General features: G+C 37.9%; 1 protein-coding gene across 7 annotated transcripts in view; it reads left to right on the forward strand.

Annotated features, from left to right (window-relative positions):
* The window catches only part of LOC105494099 (RB transcriptional corepressor like 2), a 128,484-nt gene that overhangs the window by 107,614 nt on the left and 4,837 nt on the right, over positions 1-16,033 (forward strand). For 4 of the 7 annotated variants that reach the window (XM_011762210.3, XM_071084534.1, XM_011762211.3 and 1 more), the window contains 5 exons: positions 3,280-3,351; positions 4,010-4,115; positions 4,683-4,891; positions 5,749-5,913; positions 14,463-15,993. In XM_011762210.3, coding sequence (XP_011760512.1) covers positions 3,280-3,351; positions 4,010-4,115; positions 4,683-4,891; positions 5,749-5,913; positions 14,463-14,633 — 723 coding nt within the window. In that variant the 3' untranslated portion in view covers positions 14,634-15,993. Of the gene's footprint in view, positions 1-3,279; positions 3,352-4,009; positions 4,116-4,682; positions 4,892-5,748; positions 5,914-14,462; positions 15,994-16,033 lie in introns of those variants that run through there. The other 3 variants (XM_011762208.2, XM_024796629.2, XM_011762207.2) reach the window with 2 other exon arrangements.

A 16,033-nucleotide genomic window follows, 5' to 3' on the forward strand; every position in this document is an offset into this window, starting at 1 on the left:
ATTATTATTTTTTGAGACAGCATCTTGCTCTGTCGCCTAGGCTGGAGTGTAGTGCTCACGGCAGCCTTCCTCCAGGGCTTAAGTGATCCTCTTCCCTAAGCTTCTTGAGCTGGGACCACAGCCGTGCACCACCATGCTCTGCTAATTTTTTGCAGAGATGAGATTTTGCTATGTTACCCAGGCTGGTCTCAAACTCCTGAGCTCAAGCAGTCCTCCTCCTCGGCCTCCCAAAGTGCTGGGATTACATGTGTGAGCCATTGCCCTTCTTCATTTTTAATGTAAGCATTAACAACTATAAATTTTCCTCCATGCACTGCTTTAGCTGCATGAGTGTTGGTACAGTGTGTCTTCATTTCAAAAGTATTTTCTGATTTCTGTTTTTGACACTTCTGTTTGACTCACTGGTTATGTAGCAGTATGTTGTTAACTTCGTATTTGTAAGTTTCCCAAATTTGTTATTGATTTCTACTTTCATTGTGGTTGAAAACACACTTTATTTCAGTTCTTTTAAATATATTAAGAATTGTTTTATAGCCTAGCATATATGGTCTATCCTAGAGAATTTCAAAGTACATTTGAGAACACTGTGTATTCTGTGGAGGTTGGAGAGTGTTCCGTAGATGTCTGTTAGGTCTAATTGTTTTATATTGTTAGTAAAGTGTTCTGTTTCCTTGTTGATCTGCCTAGACCTTCTCTCCATTATTGAAAGTGAGGTACTGAAATCTGTAAATATTATTGCTGAACTGTCTACTTTTCCCTTCACTTCTGTCACTTCTCACTTCAAGTATTTTGTGCTGTGTTATGAAGTGTGTGTATAACTGTTATAGATTCCTGATGGCTTGACCCTTTTATCATTATGGAATGTCCCTTTTTAGTAACTTTTTGTCCTAAAGTCTGATTTATGGTGTGATACATATATATATATACACATACACCCACACACACACACACACACACAGTCATCCAACTTTCTTACAGTTTGTCTGTATATCTCTATCCTTTCATTTTTGAATGTAGTTGTATTTTTTTAATCTAAAATGTCTCCTGTAGATAAAAATAATTTGGATTTCTTTTGCCTTTTGACTATGTATATAATTGGATTTATATCTGCCATTTTACTTTTTGTTTTCATGTCTTTCCCTTTGCCTTTTCAGCTTTGCTTTTGCATTAGGGTCAATATTTTGTAAAGTAGCATTTTCATGTCAAGTTTCTTTCACTGTGTGTGTGTGTGTAGTGGTAGCCCTAGGGCTTGCCATATATATCTTAATTTATCAAAAATCAGCTTCAGATTATACTCATTTAATTCCAGTGAGATATAGAAGTGTTCACTGTTTCGTTACACATATTACATCCATAAATGTACAACTCCACCAGTACATTGTTATAATTATTGATATAATTTTATGACTTCTAAAGTAGCAGAAAGGCAAGGAGTATAAGCGTGTATTTAAAACTTTTGCTATAGTAACCTTATTAATAATTTCTGGTTTTCTTTCTTTCTTAAGACAGAGTCTCGCTTTGTTGCCCAGGCTAGAGTGCAGTGGTGCAAACTCAACTCGCTGCAACCCCTGCCTCCCAGGCTTAAATGATCCTTCCCGCCTCAGCCTCCCATGTAGCTGGGCCTACAGGGTGCAGGCATGTGCACCATGCCCGGCTGATTTTTGTATTTTTTTGTAGAGACGGGGTTTCGCCATGTTGCCCAGGCTGGTGTCGAACTCCTGGCCTCGAGCAATTCACTTGCCTCAGCCTCCCAAAATGTTGGGATTACAGGTGTAGCCACTAAGCCCAGCCTACTTCTACTTCTGTTATTCATTCCTGTGTATGTGAGTTGCCATCTGGAGTAATTTCCTTTGCCCAATATGGCTTTGCTCCTGCCTACGTCCTTTGTACTGTTTTTGGCAAATATATTACATTTTTGTATGTTACAGGTACATTATATATATATTATTTTATACAATTGATTTTTTAATCAGTTAAGAAAGGAGAAGAAATTGCATTTATACTCTATTTATGATTACATAATTATCTTTACCAGTGCTCTTGGCTTTCTTCATGTATAGTATTGTCCAGGGGCATTTGCTTTTTTGGCTTGAAGAATTTTGTATAGTATTTCTTGTAAGGGGTTTTGCTAGCACCAAATTCTGTTTTTGTTTATCTGAGAGTACATTTTTTCACCTTCATTTCTGAAAGATAACTTGCAAAAATTTTGAATATTGATATTTCACAGATAAAAATCTTGAGTAACTTTTTAATAATGGATTCTTAGCTTAATATTTTTTCTTTCATCACTTTGAATGTTATCCCACTGCCTCTTGGCCTCTGTAGTTTCTGATTATAAGTCAAATTTTATTTTATTGGGGTTTCCCTGTAACTGAAAAGTTGTTTTTCTCTTGATGCTTTCAATATTTTCTCTTTCTTCGGCTTTGAGCATTTTTACTGTGATATATCTGGTTATAGATGAGTTTATCCTACTTGCAAGTTACTGAATGTCCTGGAGATGTAATTTAATAAATTTGGGAAGTTTTCAGTATTTCTTTGAACATTTTTTTCTGCTTCTTTCTCTCCTCTCCTGATTCTCCCATTACACTTACGTTGATTTCCTTAATGCTGTGCCACATTTCTCTGAGGCTGTTTATTTTTCTTCATTCTTTCTCTGTTCTCAGATCACACCATCTCTTCATGTTTGCTAATCTTTTTGGTTTTTTTGCTACTTCAAATCTATTTTCCCTAGCTTCTAGTGAATTTTTCATTTCAGTTACTGTAATTTTCTACTCCAAGTCTTTTTTTTTGAGATGAGTCTTGCTCTGTTGCCCAGACTGTACAGTGGCTCAATCTCAGCTCACTGCAACCTCCGTCTCTCGGGTTCAAGTGATTCTCCTGTCTCAGCCTCCCTAGTAGCTGGGATTACAGGCACATGCCACCATGCCTGGTTAATTTTTGAATTTTTAGTAGATACTGGGTTTCACCATGATGGCCAGGCTGAACTCCTGACTTCAAGTGAGCCACCCTCCTCGGCCTCCCAAAGTGCTGGAATTACAGGTGTGAACCACCGCACCGGCCTCTAAGTCTTGATTCACATATTATTCTTAATGAATTTTAATAGATATTCTTGAATCGATGTATATTCATTTGCTATATGCCTTTAATACCATTTCCAGAGACTTTAAATAGCTTTTATATAATTTTCACCCCTTTTACTGGGCAGCAGGTTCACACAGCTCCTCACACTATTATGGTGGAAGTTGTTGTATCTCTCAGAGCACTCTTATTGTTTGCCAGGTCACAAAAGAAGATAAGTCCTTCCAGAATATTATGCGTTGTTACAGGACTCAGCCACAGGCCCGGAGCCAGGTAACTACATTTTCTCTATGAGCTGAAAATAACGCTTAAAGTCTGTGATGAATACAAAAAATTAACCATAGTTGACTCTGTGGCCTTTTTTTCCAAGATAAACACCTGGGACTCTACTTAAGGGAAATTTCTGCTTTAATCTTCTTTATTCTTGATGTCACATGTTGATTAAGTTCTCTTTTCCTCAGAAGGCAACAATGTTAAATATTTGATTGCCTTCTCAATTCAGAAAAATCACAAGATAGATAGGAATTAAGAAGTTACTTGGTTTCTATGTCACCATTCTGGTTTAGTAAACATACTGTACGTTTAATCAAGAGAATGTCACATGGAAATTTAAAACCCACTTTGCCTTTATTACGATTCGTCTCTGAGAGGCAAATTGGCAGATCTGTGTATCTGACTTAGAATGACTTGACTTTATGGTTGGGTGCTGTTACCGCAGCGTGGTACTGCAAGTAGTACTTGGCATGTGAAGCTAGATGGGCTCTGATTGAATCTTAGATCTGTTATAATTTGAGTTATGTTTCTTAACCTCTTCTGAGGACAACTATTGCTACACAGATTATTGTGAAAAGTAACATATGTCAAGGTCCTATCACCAAGGGTGTGCTCAACAAATACTAGTTTACATCCCCTTCTCATTATTTCTCTAAAGGTGTATAGAAGTGTTTTGATAAAAGGGAAAAGAAAAAGACGAAATTCCGGCAGCAGTGATAGCAGAAGCCATCAGAATTCTCCAACAGAACTAAACAAAGATAGAAGTAAGTGGGATCTTTGTGAACTACAAGACAAAATTAGGAGCTTTTCTTACTTTTTAGGACTTGAAGTAACCATTACTAAATGAAATAACTATAGAAACTATGAAAGTGTATAAACAAAGGGTTTAATGGATCAGTAAACCAAATTCTGGGTGGCAAAACTGTCCATTCCATAGCTTTGGGGCACATATTCTATAACATTTTTCTCCAGGAGAATTAGAGCTTTCAGTGAGGAATCTGCTTGCCTGAGTTTCAGAAAGGACTGACATGTCAGTTGGAGCCATGCTATGGAAATACCATCCCCTACCTGTTGGTTTGTCCTAGGGCTTAGGTCCTAGAAAACTTGGTGTAGCTTATTAATACTACTCAGAAAGCCCTTGCTATGGTTATGGCATAGGGATATCAAGTTAAAATCCTGGCTGAGCTTTGCCTTTTGGTGTGAAGAACAGAGTGCCTATTCACTGTTATTAGCAAGTAATGCAGGTAGCTGTTCCCTTTCTTCTACTTTTTAAAAATTAAAACAATCTATACTAGCAGCTTTTGTATTGACACCCTGTGTTCTCCTGGAAGCAGCCAGTAGAGACTCCAGTCCAGTCATGAGGTCAAGCAGCACCTTGCCAGTTCCACAGCCCAGCAGTGCTCCTCCTACACCTACTCGCCTCACAGGTGCCAACAGTGACATGGAAGAAGAAGAGAGGGGAGACCTCATTCAGTTCTACAACAACATCTACATCAAACAGATTAAGACATTTGCCATGAAGTACTCCCAGGCAAATGTAGTAAGTATTACAGGGATCATTTCATGCTTTTTTCATGAGTATTGAGGAATTATTTATGATTTATATATGGACCATTCACCTGGTCCATATATAAACTAGTTTTGGCCAAGCGTGGTGGCTAACACCTGTAATCCCAGCACTTTGGGAGGCTGAAGCGGGCAGATCAGTTGAGGTCAGAAGTTCGAGACCAGCCTGGCCAACGTGGTAAATAAAACCCAGTCTCTACTAAAAATACAAAAATGAGCCAGGCGTGGTAGAACACATGTGTAATCCCAGCTACTCTGGGGGCTAAGGCAGGAGAATTGTTTGAACATGGGAGGTAGAGGTTGCAGTGAGCTGAGATTGCGCCACTGCACTCCAGCCTGGGCGACAGAACGAGACTCTGTCTCATAAATAAGCTAGTTTTACAAATAATTCTATTAAGTAAAACTGAGGAGGTCTGTAATTTACCTAACCAACATAAGTTCTGTTGTTAAGCATTAAACAAGAATAAGATTGTATTTGGAGTCCCTACAAAGTATAGTAGTACAAGAGACAGGCTACATGGGTTCAAATTGTCTAGTACTTAACAGTAGTGGTAACCTTGCAAATCATTAAATTTTCTCTGTACCTTGTTTCCTCATATATATAAAACATGGGAATATAACTAGTTCTTAGCATATGGAGTTGTAAGGATGAAATGACATAATGTATAAAAATTGCTTAAAATAATAACTGGCACAAACTAAGCACTTAAGGTTTGCTATTAGAATGTTTTTCTTTAGGTTAAATTAGTGCTAATATATCACTCTTATCATTCTCAGTAAAAATACCTCATTATAAATTTCTTAGAGTTACTGATTTTTTTTTTTTAACAGATGGATGCTCCTCCACTCTCTCCCTATCCATTTGTAAGAACAGGCTCCCCTCGCCGAATACAGTTGTCTCAAAATCATCCTGTCTACATTTCCCCACATAAAAATGAAACAATGCTTTCTCCTCGAGAAAAGATTTTCTATTACTTCAGCAACAGTCCTTCAAAGGTGAGCCTAACATCAATCTTGGCCTTTACTAACCCCAAAATGCTTCAGATGCTAGAAAGAGGGTTTGTGCTAAGCCTAGGCACTCATTAGAGTGATGAGAGCTACCAGGGAGCAGTGATCAGTCAGTTCCCATGCAGCAAAACCCAGGATTTGTTGTTTTTTTGCTTTTCTTGAGGGTGGAATTTTAGGGTTGGAAACAGGGTAAGGGATTTGGATTTCTTTTTATCCCCTCTCCTATTTATACATTTTGAACATTTTGCTATAAACCTGAAGTTTGTGTTTATCCCATTTGTAACAATTTTCCACATGTGTTAGGGAAATAAATTTTGGATTCCTTACCAAAGGCCTGTTTCTGGGACAGGCAGTGTCCTCTGGACTCTGGCTAAGGGGAGAAGTTGACATTTTGGACATTGCAGTGCAATAGTCATATTAGCACAGATGTATGTGGCAACAGCCGCCTCATTCTAACAAGGGGAAGGAAGCTTGAGTCAGGCCTTAATGTTGAAAAGTCAGGGAGCTGCTGAGGTATGGAAGGGCATTCAGTAGGAAGCAGGTAAGGGGAAGAAAACAGTATCCTTGAGGCAGTGATCCAAAGCTTGCATACAGGTATCATGCTATGTTAGCGAGTGGAACTGGATTGTGAAGGCCCTTACATGATGAGATTTGTATTGATAAAGGTTGCATAGAGGCTGGGTGTGGTGGCTCACACCTGTAATCCCAGCACTTTGGGAGGCTACTGTGGGCAGATCACCTGAGGTCAGGAGTTCAAGACAAGCCTAGTCAACATGGTAAAACCTCATCTCTATTAAAAATACAAAAATAAGCTGGGCATCGTGGCATGCGCCTGTAATCCCAGCTACTCGGGAGGCTGAGGCAGGAAAATTGCTTGAACCCGGGAGGTAGAAGTTGCAGTGAGCCAAGATCACACCATTGTACTCCAGCCTGAGTGACAAGAGTGAAACTCTGTCTCAAAAAAAAAAGATTGCTTAGAAATACACACACATATGTAGGCCTGAAATCTTCAAAAAAAAAAAAGGTATCATGAGAAAATGGTAGAGGATGGGGAAGGTATCATAGAGGAGACTAGGGAGACATGACACCCAAATGCAATGCATGATTTTTGATCCTGCATAGGAAAACACTGCTATAAAGGACATTTTGAGGAAATTTTGAATGTGGCCCTCAGTGTATTTTTTTTTTTTTTTAAGTTTCTTTGGTGTTGATGATGCCTAGTAGATTATGTAGGAGATGGTGCTGAAAGTATTGAGAGGTAAAGTGACTCAGTGTCTGCAGCTTACTTGCAAACGGGTTGGTTGCAATATATTTAGGTAGGGAGAGAGTGACAGCAACTCTCAGACATTAATGATTGATAAGTGGGTGCTCAATGTACTATTTTTCCAACTCTTTGTAGGCTTGAAATCTTTTAAAAAGTTGAGGAAAACAGTCCGGGTACAGGGTCTCACGCCTGTAATCCCAACAGTTTGGCTGGCTGGGGTGGGAAGATTGCTTGAGGCCAGGAGTTGGAGACCAGCTCAGGCAACATAGCAAGACCTCATCCCTACAACAAATAAAAATTAGCTGAGCATGGTGCCATGCACCTGTAGTCTTAGGTACCCAGAAAGCTGAGCCCAAGAGTTCAAGGCTGCAGTGAGCTATGCTCACGCCACCACACTCCAGCCTGGGCGATAAAGTGAGAAACCCTGTCTCTTTGGGGGGGGGAAAAAAAAAGGTTGAGGAAAACAAGTAAACAAGAACAGCAAAAATCTGTTAGAAAATGTAATAATGGGCCGGGCATGGTGGCTCATGCCTGTGATCCCAGCACTTTGGGAGGCCACGGTGGGCTGATCACCTGAGGTCAGGAGTTCAAGACAAGCCTAGTCAACATGGTGAAACCCCATCTCTACTAAAAATACAAAAATAAGCCGGGCATGGTGGCGGACACCTGTAATCCCAGCTACTCAGGAGGCTGAGGTGGGAGAATTGCTTGAATCCCGGAGGCAGTTTGCAGTCAGCTGAGATCATGCCATTGCACTCCAGCCTGGGGGACAAGAGCAAGACTCCATCTCCAAAGAAAAATGGAAAATGTAATAATGGAGAAACCTTTCCTATCATAGTAAAAACAAAAAAAGGGTGTAAAGGTGTCACATGCTTTGGAATAAATTTATAACTTTTGAAAACTGGAATAAATGAAGAGATACCAGTGTTTCTGAATAAGAAGACCAAATATTTAAAAGATATACTTTCTCCGTTACATAGGCTTAGTCTAATTCCAATGATAATCCTAGTAGGACTGGTTATGAAACATGGAAACATAAATTGGCAGTAACAGCCCCAAAAAGCAACTGGAGTTGGAGGAAATGATTCTCATGGCTTAAATTAGACTCTCATCCTGAAACCTATAAATTCTTTTTTTTTTTTTTTTTTTGAGACAGAGTCTCACTCGTTGCCCAGGCTGGAGGGCAGTGGTGCAATCTCGGCTCACTGCAAGCTCTGCCTCCCAGGTTCACGCCATTCTCCTGCCTCAGCCTCCCTTCCTGAGTAGCTGGGACTACAGGCGCCTGCCACCGTGCCCGGCTAATTTTTTGTATTTTTATAGAGACGGGGTTTCACCTTGTTAGCTAGGATGGTCTCAATCTCCTGACCTTGTGATCCGCCCGCCTTGGCTTCCCAAAGTGCTAGGATTACAGGTGTGAGCCACCGCGCCCAGCCTGTAACCTATAAATTCTAAATGGATTACAGAGTTAAATGGAAAAAAAGAACAAAATAATATCAGGTAATAGACAAAGCAGATGAATTGGAATCATAATACTCAAAAGGCGTCTTAAAAAGGAGGAAAAAAGGAACATACAGGAAAATAGCATTTAAATGTAAATGGTCTAATAAGTGTACCAAAGTTAGAATTTATCTGATTGGACAAAAAAGCAGGACCAAACTATATGTTGTTCGTAAGTTATATACTTTAAATATAAAAATGTGTATTCATGAATGGAATATTACTTGGCAATAAAAAGGATGAAGTACTGATACACGCTACAATATGAATGGACCTTGAAAACACTGTTAAGTGAAAGTCAGTCACAAAAGAATACATATTTTATGATTCCATTTATATGAGTTGTCCAGAATGGGCAAATATCTAGAAGCAGAAAGAAGATTCGTGGTTGCCAAGGGTTGTGGGGAATAGAGTTTCTGCTTATGGACAAGAAGTTTCTTTCTGGGGTGATGAAAGAATTCAAAAATAGAATGTGGTGATGGCTACTCTGGGAACATACTAAAAGCCAAGGAGCTGTACACTTCAAATGGTTGTATAATACAGTGTAAGAATTATATCTCAATAAAGCTGGAAGGGTGGAAAAGGTTATACCATGCTACCACTCATCAAAAGAAAGTTGGAGTGGCTGTATTAGTATCAGAGAAAGTAGATTTCAGAGCAAAAAATATTATCAGTGACAAAGTGGGTCGTTTCCTATTATAAAGAGGACATATAACCCTAAATAGAAAAAAAAAAAAAAGATAGTCAAGAGATTTCAACATAATTGGTATAACAAATAGAGAAAATCAGTAAGGATACAGAAGATGTAGCATTATCAATCAACTGCCATTTATAGAACACTATCAAGTGCAGAGAGAACATTTACCAACATAGACTGCATTCTGGACCATAAAACAAGTCTTGATAAATGTTAAAGGGTTGAAATACTGTGTTTTCACTGATCACAATGGCATTAAATCAGAAATCAGTAAGAGAAAAGATACCTGGAAAATCCCCCAATTCTTGGAAACTAAATTATGTATTTCTGTTGGTCAAAGAAAGCACAAGAGAAATTCGAAAATATTTTGAACTAAATGAAAATAAAAACCCAAAATATTAAAATTTGTGGGATGTAGCTAAAACAGTGCTGAGAGAGAAATACATAGCACTGAACACCTATGTTAGAAAAGAAAAAAGGTCTCAAATTAGTGACCTAAGATTTCAGCTTAAGAAAGCAGAAAAAGTGTAGGACTCACTGAAATGGAAAACTGGAAAGTAGAGAAAAACCAAGGCAAACAAAAGCTAGGTTTTTTGGGGGCCGAGTGCCATGTCTCATGCCTGTAATCTCAGCACTTCGGGAGGCTGAGGCGGGTGGACTGCTTGAGCTTAGGAGTTCGAGACCAGCCTGGGTAACATAGCAAGACCTTGTCTCTACTTTAAAAAAAAAAAGAAAAGAAAAAAAAAAAAACTGGGTGTGGTGCTGCACACCTGTGGTTCCAGCTACTCCGGAGGATAAGGTGGGGAAGGATGGCTTGAGCCCACGTGTTGAGGCTACAGTGAGCCATGCTCACGTTACTGCACTCCAGCCTGAGGGACAGAATGAGACCGCCCGCCCCCCCAAAAATTGATACCTCTATGTACAGAATAAACAGGAAAAAGAAATGACACATTACTAACATACATTAAAAGTATAATGAAAGATAAAGAACTTAATGCCAGCCAGATGTGATGGCTCATGCCTGTAATCTCAGCACTTTGGGAGACCAAGGCAGGAGGATCCTTGAGCCCAGTAGTTCAAGACCAGCCTGGGCAACATAGCAAGAACTTGTCTCCGGGAAAAAAAAAAAAAAAAAAAAAAACACCCCGCCAGGTGTGGTGGGGTTGGTGAGGTGTGCCTACAGTCCCAGCTACTCAGGAGGCTGAGGTGGCAGGGTCGTTAGAGCCTGGACAGTCAAGGCTGTAGTGAGCTGTGATAGCCCCCCTGCACTCCATCCTGGGCAACAGAGTGAGACCCTGTTTCAAAAAAAAATTTTAAAGAACAACTTAATGCCAATAAATGTGACAATGCACATGAAATAGACAAATTCTTGAAAGACATAAACTGATAAAACTCAAGTAGTAGTAGTCTCAATAGCCCCTGTATCTACTAAAGAAATTAATTTGTGGTTTAAAAACCTCCTGTCAGAAAACTGTAGGCCCAGATGGCTTCAATGGTAAATGCTACCGAACATTTAAGGAAGAAATATGCCAATTCTATAGAAACTCTTACAAAAAGTGAAGGTGATAAATCATCTTAGTGTTTGAAGGAAGGCATCTGACAAAATCCAACATTCATTAATGTAAAATCTCTCAAGGAACTTCCTCAGCTTGGTAAACATTTACCAAAAGCACCTACAAATATCATACTTAATGGTAAAAGACTGAATGCCTTGCCCCTATGATCAGGAACAAGGCAACAATGTCCACTCTCACTACCCCTATTGAACATTGTAACTGGGGGTCCTAGCATGTGCAATAAGACAAGAAAAAGAAGCCATACAGCCTGGATTGCCTACATAGAAAAATCACAAAGAATCCACAAAAAGCTACTGGAACTAATAAGGGAGGTTATGTGATCAATATACAAAAATCAAATGTATTTCTGTATGCTAGCAGTGAACAATCAAAAGTAAAATAAAAAATTGAATACTGTTAACATTTAAAAATTACTTAGGGGTATGATAAAAACTATGCAAGACATGTATCCTGAAAATTATCAAAGCTTGGTGAGAGAAATTAAAGCCTGAGAAAATAGAGAAATGTGTTTATGACATTGAATGAAAATGATACCTTATTTTCCAATTCATGGAAAATAAAACAGCAGTTTTCTCCCAATTTCAAACCAATTTCAGTCAAAATCCAGATTTATATAAAAAACTGATTCTAAAATTTGTAATTTACAAGGCAAAGGAACTCAAATAGCTAAAATAACTCAAAGTTGGAGGCTTCACACTAATTACGAAGCTACACAAAATATCTGTATTATAATACCACAGTAATCAAGACAGTAGTGTTGGTGGAAGTATAGACACAGAGATCAATAGAACAGAACAGAGTCCAGAAACAGACAACACGTATATGGTAAACTGATTTTCAACAAAGGTGCAAAGGCAATTTGATAGAGAAAGGATAGCCTTTTCAACAGATGGTGCTGGAACAATTGGATATGCATTTAACAAAATAATAGTAAATTTGTTCCCATGCCCTACACCATATACAATAACTAAAAATGAACCAGAGACATAAATGTAAAATCTCAAACTACAAAACCTCTAGAAGAAAACAGAAAATCTTGGTGAACATGTTTTATGGGAAAATTTTATATACAACATCAAAAGCGCAATCCACAAAATACTGTTAAAATGGATTTTATCAAAATGAGTAATTTCTGCTGTTTGAGGCACTGTTAAGAGAATTAAAAAACCAGCCATGGACTATTAGAAAATCTGTACACATTCCATATCTGATGAAGCATTTGTTTATCTGCAATTTCTAAAGAATTCTCAAAATTCAGTAGGAAAACCACCAAATGTAAAAGTGGGCAAAAGATTTGAACACGCTTTACCCATTACATGCCTGTTAGAATGGCTAAAATCTAAAAAGTGACAAATCCTAAGTTCTGGCAACAATGTGGAGCAATTTTACATATTGCTGGTGTGAACGCAAAATGGCATCACCACTGTAGAAAGTTGTTTCTTAAACATGCCATTATCGTACAACCAGCAATCTCATTCCTTGGTATTTACATAAATGAAATGGAAGCTTATGTTTACACAAAATCATGTACATGACTGTTTATAATGATGTTCTTCCTAATTGCCAAAAAGGGGGAAATAACCCAAACGTCCTTCAGCTGGTGAATGCATATAAATAAGCCTGTGATGCATCCAGACAATCGACTGCTACTTTGCAATAAAAAGGAACTGATACATTCAACGTAGTAAATCTCAAATGCATCAATGCTTAAGTGAAAGACACTGGATTCAGTAGGCTACTTATGATTCCATTTCTGTGACATTCGGGAAAAGGCAAAACCATTGGACAAGAACATCAGTGGTGGTTTGGGATAGGCGGACAAAGGAATATGGGGGAATTTTTCAGAGGAAAAGAACAGTTTTATATGACTGTAGGTATTTCTAGCACAGAATCGGGAGTCTGTGCAGTAAAATGAGTGATTATTAGACTGTTGGTTGGAGAAAGATTTGTCATCTTGACTTAACAGGTGATAGCTGAAACTTAGGGGGAGAATATTACAAAGCAAGAAGTAGCTTATGTCTAGAACCAACCTATAATGTAGTAACATTTATACTACTATGAGAAAATAATTATCAACTACTATACAAGATCAGTTAAGATGAAGACTGATCATTAGTGATACTTGACAGAGCAGTGTCAGTGCATTGGTGTGACTTGTTGAAAAATAAATTATGGTAGCATTGCTTATACACAATTAACAATGTATACAGTAAACAGTGTAAGAAATATTCAAGCAAATGGCAGACTGCAGAGATAGCAAATGCAGACCAGACTGTTAGGAAGGCAGAAAAGGGGCTAGAAGAGAAAGAGTTGAAGGAAAGCTTTCTTCAGATACTTAAGATTTTGTGGCCAGGTGCAGTGGCTCATGCCCCAGCACATTAGGAGACCAGAGCAAGAGGACTGCTTGAGCCCAAGAATTCAAGACCAGCTTGGGCAACATAGTGCAACCCCATTTCTATTGTTAATTTAAAAAAAAAAAAAATGAAAAACACTTGTGAAGGTACATCTGTTGATAATAAAGAACACTGACTTTAAAACCCCCAAAACGTTTATGACTTTAAAGAATAAAAATAACAAGTGTCATGATAAAATATGTCTGGGATTTGTTTTAAAATAATCTGAGGAATGGAAGTGAATGGAAGTATAAATCAAACATGCTGAAGTAGAGGAATAGGTATGTGAGGATGCATTACGCTGCTTCTCTACTTTTGTATGTTTACAATTTCCTGTAATATATGTCTGTGAATTTGCTTAGTATGGTTTCTGTAAGCAAACATGGATGAAGCAGCACATGAAAAAGAATTTTAACCAACAAACTACCCGAAAATAATGTGACAGATGACTTTTAGAGGCTTTGGAGAAACTGAATGGTAAAGGCACTGTACAGCCAGTCTTTCTGGAATTCTGGCAGTGTCTTTCTCAACTGCAGCTCCTCATCTGAGCCACTGTCCAGAAAATAATTGAGTAACTTTCCTCAATTGTCCCAAGGATAATATATAGTTAACTAGTATCATTCTAGATTTTACTATTACCTACAATGAATACCTTAGGGAATTAAGGCCTACTTTTCTAGTGAAATCCCAGTTGAGAATGGCTGCTAAAAACTAACATTAGACTGAAAAAAGAGTATTGTATAAAATTGTACTTTAAAAAAGAGAAAAAGATGTGTCTGTCTAAGTGACTATCGGATAGCAACGTAATGCTCCATAATTGTAAAAAAATCACAAATTTGTGAACTCACAAATTATAGAAATGTATAAGTCAAAAGTACCTGTGGAAGAGCTTGTTAAAAATAGAACTACTCAGCCCCTTCTCAAATAGCCATCAGCCTCAGCCAGCTGAAAAGGAAAGTTGGCAGGTTATGTAACTTAGTATTTGTTTTCTCTGTAGATGTGTTCAAATTATTCCAGATAAATTACTTAATTCATTTAAGATTCTTTGACTTAATACTGGGCTGTGTGCATTTGCATTTTAAAATTTTTATATCTTTTTCCCACCATAGAGACTGAGAGAAATTAATAGTATGATACGCACAGGAGAAACTCCAACTAAAAAGAGAGGAATTCTTTTGGAAGATGGAAGTGAATCACCTGCAAAAAGAATTTGCCCAGAAAATCATTCTGCCTTATTACGCCGTCTCCAAGATGTAGCTAATGACCGTGGTTCTCACTGAGGTTAGTCTCTTGTATTGAAACTCTTTTCACAACATGTTTAGCCGCATCCTTTAATGCATCTAGATTATGGAGCTTTTTCCCTTAATCCAGCTGATCAGTTACAGCCTGTTAGTAACATGAGGGGATATTTTGGTGAGAAATGGGACTTAACTCCTTCCAGTATCCTTAGAACATTTTAATTCATCCCAACTGTCTTCTTTTCCCTACCATTCAGTGATTACTGTCAAGGCTGCTTAGAATCCAAACTTGGATTTTTGACTCTGACAAAGCTTTTAAAAGTACTACAAGAAAATGATGTGTACCCAAATGTGAGCATACGAGGCTTCTGTTGACATACTCCAACAGAAGAACTGTGTTTCAAGTTCACTCCTACCTGTTTTATGGTCAGCTGTAGTCCTCATAAAAAGCAAAACAAAAATTAGGTATTTTGTCCTAAAACACCTGGTAGGAGTGTGTGATTTTTACATTCCTGAAACAGAACAAAGGAGAGCGCACCCAGGTTTGGAGGTCCTAGGTCACTAGCCCTCGTCTCCCATTCCCTTTGTGCACGTCTTCCCCTCTCCCCATTTGGTGTGGTGCAGTGTGAAAAGTCCTTGATTGTTCGGGTGTGCAATGTCTGAGTGAACCTGTATAAGTGGTGGCACTTTAGGGCTGTAAAATGCATGATTTTGTAACCCAGATTTTGCTGTATATTTGTGATAGCACTTTCTACAATGTGAACTTTATTAAGTACAAAACTTCCAGGCTAAACATCCAATATTTTCTTTAATGCTTTTGTACTTTTTTAAACTGTTAAAGCCCCTATAGTCACCTTTTGGGAATATGTTTTAATTTCTCCGGTTTTTTGTTATATAGGGATCAATCGGCTAAGATTTTAAATCAAGTTGAATTGAGGGGATTAATATGAAAAATTATGACCTCTTCCTTTAGGAGAGTTATCTAAAAGAAATGTCTATTAAGGTGATATATTTTAAAATATTTTTGGGTGTTCCTGGCAGTTTAAAAAATTGGTTGGAGAATTTAGGTTTTTATTAGTACCATAGTACCATTTATACAAATTAGAAAATGTTATTTAACAGCTGTTGAATTATCTATACATACCTTTATTAATCACTATTGTTCCAGCAGTTTTCAAGTCAAATTAATCATCTTATTAGGGAGAAAATTCAATTGTAAATTGAATCAGTATAAACAAAGTTACTAGGTAACTTCATATTGCTCTGAGAGAAATATGGAACTTACACTGTTCAATTAGAATAGTGTTCTGCAAAAATATTTATAAAACCTCTCAAGATACTTACTGCTACTGTAATTTTATATGAAGATAAGTGTATTTTTCAATAAAGCATTTATAAATTAGCCTTTGTTTGGTTATATTGAGAAAAGGGTAGTTTCCTGC

This window comes from Macaca nemestrina, chromosome 18 (genome assembly GCF_043159975.1).
Source record: "Macaca nemestrina isolate mMacNem1 chromosome 18, mMacNem.hap1, whole genome shotgun sequence".
Lineage (NCBI taxonomy): Eukaryota > Metazoa > Chordata > Mammalia > Primates > Cercopithecidae > Macaca > Macaca nemestrina.